Genomic DNA, 6,902 nt, shown 5'->3' with positions numbered 1-6,902 from the left:
CTGGGCTATCCCTGGGCTATCCCTGAGTTATCCCTGGGCTATCCCTGGGCTATCCCTGGGCTATCCCTGGGCTATCCCTGGGCTATCCCTGAACCATCCCTGGGCTATCCCTGGGCTATCCCTGAACCATCCCTGAGATATCCCTGGGCTATCCCTGGGCTATCCCTGAGCTATCCCTGGGCTATCCCTGAGCTATCCCTGAGCTATCCCTGAGCTATCGCTGAGCTATCGCTGGGCTATCGCTGGGCTATCCCTGAGCTATCCCTGAGCTATCCCTGGGCTATCCCTGAGCTATCCCTGAGCTATCCCTGGGCTATCCCTGGGCTATCCCTGGGCTATCCCTGAGCTATCCCTGAGCTATCCCTGAGCTATCCCTGAGCTATCCCTGGGCTATCCCTGGGCTATCCCTGCACTCTCCCTGGGCTATCCCTGAGCTATCCCTGGGCTATCCTTGGGCTATCCCTGAGCTATCCCTGAGCTATCCCTGAGCTATCCCTGGGCTATCCCTGCACTCTCCCTGAGCTATCCCTGAGCTATCCCTGGGCTATCCCTGGGCTATCCTTGGGCTATGCCTGAGCTATCCCTGGGCTATCCCTGAGCTATCCCTGGGCTATCCCTGAACCATCCCTGGGCTATCCCTGCGCTATCCCTGAGCTATCCCTGAGCTATCCCTGGGCTGTCCCAGGTGGAAAGCAGCAGGATTTCCACCCAAACCACCAGCGTGGCTCTGCCCAGGGCTGCCTGCACAGAGCCTCGAGGCCTTGCAAACTCCTGTCCTCTCCCCCAAGAGCCTTCCTGGCTGTGGCACCTCACTCCTTTTCCCCGTTCCTGCCCTTGCCACGAGGTTTTTCCACCGCTGGGAAGGAGGCGAAGGGGTTCCCCCATTCCCAGCTGGGATGTTCAGGTGTCACCGGCGCCGTCTTTGTCCCCACCCAGCTCTTCACCGATGGCATCACCAACAAGCTGGTGGCCTGCTACAGGGACGAGGGCATGGCGGACGCGGTGCTGGTGCGTGTGTACGGCAGGAAGACGGAGCTGCTGGTGGACAGGGAGACGGAGCTGAGGAATTTCCAGGTGCTGCGCGCCCACGGCTGCGCCCCCGACCTCTACTGCGCCTTCCAGAACGGGCTCTGCTACCAATTCCTGCCAGGAATCGCGCTGGGGCCTGACCACGTGCGGGACCCCCACATCTTCAGGTTTGTGGGACCCCCGTGTCATCCCCTGGGGGTTTTCCAGGGGTTTGTTCCGTGTTTCCAGCCCTCCCCTCGCTGCCATGGGTGGGGGTCACTGATGTGCCCAGGCCTGGGTGGTGTTGGGGGATAAATGGGCCAAATTTCAGCCAGGATCATCAAAATTAGCAAATTTCTAAAGCATCGGGTTTTGGCGAGGAGAAGTTTCCTGGGAAGCTGGAATTTCTTGGGAAGCACAGTTTTGGGCTGAATTTGCCCTGAAAATGTGAACTCTGAAATGCTTCAGAGGCTGATCCCTGCCATGGAATGAGGGTTCAGCTGTGCCAACCCCGTGCTTTTAAACAAGATTTTCAAAGAATCCCCCTCAAGACGTCCCAAAGCTCTTTTGGGGATTTTGGGAGGGATTCGAAGGATTTGGGATCACCTCTCACCCCTCTCCTGTGCTCCACGCCAGGCTGGTGGCCCGGGAGATGGCCCGAGTCCACGCCATCCACGCCAACGGGAGCCTCCCCAGGCCCATCCTGTGGCAGAAGCTGCACAAATACCTCACCCTGGTGAAGACGGAGCTCAGCCCAAAGGTATCCGACCCCAGGTAAAGGCAGAGGGATCCCACAGAGCCCCGCTCTGCCTCGGGCACCCGCTGCCCACCCAGCTCTAGGGCCAGGCAGGACCGGGGGGAAGAGCCCTGGTTCCCAGGTAAAGCCTCTGCGGGGATCTGGGGGTGAGTTTGGGGCTGGATCCGCTGCTGGATCCCTCCCGGAGCTCCGTGTGGGGTGGAGGCAGCTCCAGCCCCTTCCTGCTGTCAGTTTGGGGGAAATTCAGCTTTTTTGGGGCTCTGGGATGTGTCTGTGCGGCATCCAGGCAGGATCCAGCTGGAGCCACAGCCGTACCAATACAGCCCACTGCTGTACCAATCCTCCTCCTCCTCCTCCTCCTCCTCCAGGGAATTTAAGCCTAGAATAAGCCGGAGCTCAAGCCCTGCTGAGCTGACGATGAATCCTAGAAACCCAGCCTAGATTCAAACACCCAGTCCCCACTCCCAACCAGCCCATCCCATTTTTTTGGGGGGGGGCAGAAGGCTGGGTTGATGCACCAGGTGAGTGTTGGGGTGTCTGGGAAGGATTCGGGCAGCCCCAAGAGGCGGAGGAGGTGAACGAACCCCGAGGCAGGGGAATCATTAACCAGCGGCAGGAGCCAGCCGGGCTTTTCTCAGCCCCCGCCGGGCCACGGGCAGACTTTACCCAAGCTGCGCCTTCAGCGCGGCCAATTAGGCAATGATTAACGAGCTCTCTTCTTGGAACCCACGCTCCCGAGGTTACCGCGGGGCTGCGTGCCCCGCCAGAGTCCAAAACATTCCCCGGGGCTTCTCCGGGTGCTCGGGGACAGAGCGCTGGGGGCGGCCTGGGTGGATTTGGGGGGGTGGGCGTGGGGGTTTTGGGGGGCAAGGGACGCGCTGAGGCTGGGTTGTGGTGTCTGCCTGGGTACCAGGCAGCCGGACCTGGCCCCCTCCCCAAAACCAGCCTCGTTAGCCCCGCTTTGTGTCATTAATGGGGTCCTTTGTAAGGCACGAGAGGGAAGTCGGGAAATGCAATCGCTGAGCCCCCAGGGAAGCGCTGGAAGCCGGGGAAATTCTGCCCCTGAGCCGCCAGGGAAGCGCTGGAAGCCGGGGAAATTCTGCCCCTGAGCCCCCAGGGAGGCTCCCCGAGAGCAGCAGCGATGCCACCCCATCCCCCTGTCCCTTTTGTCCCTCTTGCCAGCCTCCCGCAGGACGTGCCCAGCCTGGAGGCGCTGGAGCAGGAGCTGGCCTGGATGAAGGAGACGCTGTCGCAGCTGGGGTCCCCCGTGGTGCTGTGCCACAACGACCTCCTGTGCAAGAACATCATCTACGACAGGACACGAGGTCTGCGTGCCCGGGGGGTCACCTCTGTCCCTCTGTCACCTCTGTCCCTCCCCGCCTCACGGCCTCCACCTTTGCCTCTGCAGAGCACGTTCGCTTCATCGACTACGAGTACACGGGGTACAACTACCAGGCCTTCGACATTGGGAACCACTTCAATGAGTTTGCAGGTTGGGATCCTCGCGGGGCTCCAAAGGTCCCCCCCACTGCTGGCCTGGGGTGTCCCCATCCCTGGGGGTGGAGGAGGGAGTTGTGTCCCCACTCCCATGATGGGAAATGGGGTCTCCTGTTACTGGGATGGAGGAGGGAGTTGTATCCCCTGTCCTGGGGTGGGAAATGGGGTCTCTTCATCCCTGGGGGTGGAGGAGGGACTTGTATTCCCAGTCCAGGGATGGAAAATGGGGTCTCCTGTTACTGGGATGGACAAGGGAGTTGTGTCCCCACTCCCGTGGTGGGAAATGGGGTCTCCAATTACTGGGATGGAGTTGGGAGTTGTGTCCCCTGTCCTGGGGTGGGAAATGGGGTCTCCTATTACTGGGATGAAGGAGGGAGCTGCACCCCCAATCCTACAGCAGGAAACGGGGCTGTCCATGCTCAGAGCCGTGTCTGAGGCAGGGTCTCTGCTGGCCTTGGGCACCTGAATGCCCCCGAGGCCGGGTGGGGGCCAGCAGCTGCTCCTCGGTTTGTGCACGGCTGGGGCTGTGTTCTCCTCGTGGGGAATCCAACCCCCCTGTGTCCCCCCTGTGTCCCCCTCGTGTCCCCCTGACCCCCCAGGCGTGAAGGAGGTGGATTACGGCCTCTACCCCAGCAAGGAGACGCAGCTGCAGTGGCTGCGCTCCTACCTGCAGGCCTACAAGGAGCTCACCCGGGGGCACCCAGGGGACACCCAGGTGTCCGAGGAGGAGCTGGAAACTCTCTACGTGCAAGTGAACAAGTTTTCCTTGGTGAGTAGAAGGAGCCGGCCTTGCTCCAGGGGTGAGAACACAACCCAGGGCATGGGATTTCCTCTGCTCTTGGGCTTCCAGCTGCCCTGGCGAGGATGGATGGGGCTGCAGGTGCCATCTTGGGGGCTTGGGGACACCTGGGCCAGGCTGTCCCACAGGGCCTGGCAGCGCCTCAGGGGCACCGAGCCCCCGGGCCAGGTCACAGGGGTGTGCTGGGGACAGCGTGTGTCCGACAGCCGCGGCCTTGGGCGTCCCTGCAGAGGGGTCAGACACGGCCTGGCGTGAGGAAATCCTTTTTGGGAACTGCCAGGGGCGGCCCGAGCCAATTTTCTGGAAATTTCGGGTGAAATATCCTCTCTTTTCCCTGGCTGGAGCTGCTGGGAGGGCAGCACAGGGGCTGGGACCCCGTGTTCAGCATTGTCCCTGAAGGGAGCAGCCTCTGGAGGGCACAAAAATCTCGGTGTGGGCCAGCCCCGCTCCGTGTCCTGTCGTCGTCACTGCCCCGGGATGTCACACGCCTCCGTCCCGCGGGCACGGATGCCCCGTGCCCATTCCCTGATCCTTGTTCTGCCCATTGCAGGCCTCCCATTTCCTCTGGGCATGCTGGGGCCTGATCCAGGACAAATACTCCACCATAGACTTTAATTTCTTACGGTGAGTCCAGCTCGGTTACTCCCGGTGGGAAATGACCGGAGAGCAGGAGGATCCTGGCAGCCCCTGGGGCCACGAGTGGCTCAGGGTTGTCCCTCTTTTCTTGGCAGATATGCAAAGTTAAGGTTTAAAGAGTACTTCAAGATGAAGCCGGTGGTCACAGCCCTGCAGGTCCCCAAATAGGCACCACCCCGAGCTCTTCTGTCCCGGCCGTGTCCTCGCGTCCCCCTCGCCCCTTGCCCAGCCCTGCTGGGGTCAAGGGCCGGTCCTGCCGCTGCCAAGGGGGAGGAGAGGAGCTCTGCCCCAGCCGGCGCCGCTTCCAGGAGACCCTGGACACCCCCCAAGACTGGACCATGAGATGCTGGAGAGGACCACAGCCCCGGCGAGGCCCCAGCCCACGCGAGGAAGCCTCACCATCGCCTTAAGGCTGAGCCCCGCTCGGCCCCGGTGCCCGGCAGGGCCGTGCCCTGCTGGCACTGCTGCTGCTGCTGCTCGGCCTGGCACTCGTCCTGCCCCCCCTGCGCTGTCCCCGAGGAGGGACACGGGGTCACCCCATCCGCTCAGGAGCCCCCAGAGCTGCCCGGTCATTTTTGGCTGCCCCCCTTCGCTGCACCCTCTGTCCCCTCCTGCCCTGCTGGTGGCACTGAGGTGCCACCCCCAAACCAGCACCTTTCCCGGGTCCCTGCTGACCCCAGGCACGGGACCCTTTTCCATGAGGGGTGGGAGCTGCGGGGGAAAGGGGCAGGGCCAGCCGTGAGCCACGAGGATTTGGGACCAGTGGGGTGTTGCTGGTGGGCACTGGGTGCCTGTCCCCTGCGCTGTGCCCAGCCCGGGGCTGGCCCTGCCTGTCCCCACTGCCCCCCTCAGCTTGCTGGCTTCCCCCACCCCCCGTGCTGCTGGAGCAGGAGATTCCCAGCTCTGCCTTTACCTCACCCCCGGGACCAGGGGTGTCCGGGGAGTCCAGGGGGGTCAGTCCTGCCCGTCCCCAACCCTGTGCACCTTCCTTGGCCACGTCCCCACCCCCGGGAGGAGGTGGCACGGAGCTGCTCCAGGACTGGGCACAGCTTCACCCCCCACCCTGCCCTGCTGAGCCCTGTCCAGCTCATCACAGTGGTTGTGCAGCAGCCGGGGGTGCAATCAGCGCCCTGTGCCCCTGCCTTGGCCGTGGGGACAAGGTGACTGTCCCCCCCTGCGGGCACAGGGACCTCCCCCAGCCAGAGCCAGGGCTGCTGGTGCGTCCGTGTTCGTTTTGGTGCGAAATAAAAGCTGCTGGTAGCTGGAATTTGGGGGTGGTGGGTCTGGTGGGGGACTTGTGCTGGAGCAGGGGCAGCACCCTCGGAGTCTGGGGGTGCTCCTGTCCCCTCTGGATCTGGAGATGTCCCCATCCAACCCTTGCCCCCCAATCTGGTGAAGCCCAGGCCCCTCTCTCTGCTCCAAAAAGTCACTTTTATTGTGCCAAGGGACAGGGGGAGGGAGGGTTGTAAACAGGGATGTGAAATATACAGGTTAAGTTACTCGTCGTCTTATTAACAAAATAAAGCTCTATCTATATTTACAATCTTTAAAAACAAAACAAAACACCAAAAAAAAGAAAAAGAAAAAGAAATGAAAGAGAGACAGGAAGAGCTGCAGCTGTGGGGAGGGGACACATCTGCTTCCAATCCCTCTGCATCCCACCCCACCCCATCCCATCCCACCTTGGAGCTGGGACCTTTTTCCTTCCCCAGTGACCCCCTTTTCCTTCCCCAGTGACCCCCTTTTCCTTCCCCAGGGACCCCAGCCCCGGCACAGGGAGTTGGGAATAAATAAAGCACTGACAAAGGGCAGGAGAGGGAGGGAGGGGTTGGCTGGGCAGGGGACGAGGCGGGATGTCCCCTGGGGTAAAGGATGTCCCCAGGGCAATGGCCCCAGCATTGGGGCGCTGGTGCTGCCGAGCCTCGGATCCCCACCCCGGGCTGGGGACACGGGGACAGGGGCTGGTCCTCGCTTTGTGCGGCCTCGAGCCCGGGTGGCCACGACTCGCGCGGTGTCCCCAGCACGGTGACAGTGCCCACAGTGTCCCCAGCGTGGTCACGGTCCCCGCGGTGTCCCCAGCACGGTGATGGCCCCGCGGTGCCAGACGCTCGGAGCCTGTTCCTGGCCGCTGCCACAGGGAGGTGCCGGAGCCCCGCGCACGGAGGGACACGGGGGACGCAGCTGGACACTGCACAGTCACACTCA

The 6,902-nt window shown here is 62.5% G+C and overlaps 3 protein-coding genes across 8 annotated transcripts in view; 1 reads left to right on the top strand and 2 right to left on the bottom strand.

Annotated features, from left to right (window-relative positions):
• Positions 1-6,240, top strand: part of ETNK2 (ethanolamine kinase 2) — an 11,585-nt gene extending 5,345 nt beyond the window's left edge. The window contains exons 2-8 of one of the 2 annotated variants that reach the window (XM_042013761.1): positions 937-1,196; positions 1,645-1,782; positions 2,948-3,090; positions 3,174-3,257; positions 3,862-4,031; positions 4,612-4,685; positions 4,793-6,240. In XM_042013761.1, coding sequence (XP_041869695.1) covers positions 991-1,196; positions 1,645-1,782; positions 2,948-3,090; positions 3,174-3,257; positions 3,862-4,031; positions 4,612-4,685; positions 4,793-4,865 — 888 coding nt within the window. In that variant the 5' untranslated portion in view covers positions 937-990 and the 3' untranslated portion in view covers positions 4,866-6,240. Of the gene's footprint in view, positions 1-936; positions 1,197-1,644; positions 1,783-2,947; positions 3,091-3,173; positions 3,258-3,861; positions 4,032-4,611; positions 4,686-4,792 lie in introns of those variants that run through there. The other variant, XM_042013760.1, reaches the window with a different exon arrangement.
• The window catches only part of LOC121657529 (copper metallothionein 1-like), a 2,481-nt gene continuing 671 nt past the window's right edge, over positions 5,093-6,902 (bottom strand). The window contains exon 4 of the mRNA XM_042013325.1: positions 5,093-5,205. Within this exon, the coding sequence (XP_041869259.1) occupies positions 5,093-5,205 (113 nt within the window). The remainder of the gene's footprint in view (positions 5,206-6,902) is intronic.
• The window catches only part of SOX13 (SRY-box transcription factor 13), a 13,990-nt gene continuing 13,197 nt past the window's right edge, over positions 6,110-6,902 (bottom strand). For all 5 annotated transcript variants that reach the window (XR_006013700.1, XM_042013733.1, XM_042013736.1 and 2 more), the window contains one exon: positions 6,110-6,902. This exon is cut by the window's right edge. The gene's annotated coding sequence lies outside the window, so the exon portion shown is untranslated.

This window comes from Corvus kubaryi, unplaced genomic scaffold, assembly GCF_017639235.1.
Source record: "Corvus kubaryi isolate FWS band 111438036 unplaced genomic scaffold, C.kubaryi_AGA036_p1.0 split1-37355, whole genome shotgun sequence".
In the NCBI taxonomy this organism is placed as follows: domain Eukaryota; kingdom Metazoa; phylum Chordata; class Aves; order Passeriformes; family Corvidae; genus Corvus; species Corvus kubaryi.
Note: the sequence above shows the minus strand (reverse complement) of the source record. Positions and strands in the feature narration are given on the sequence as shown.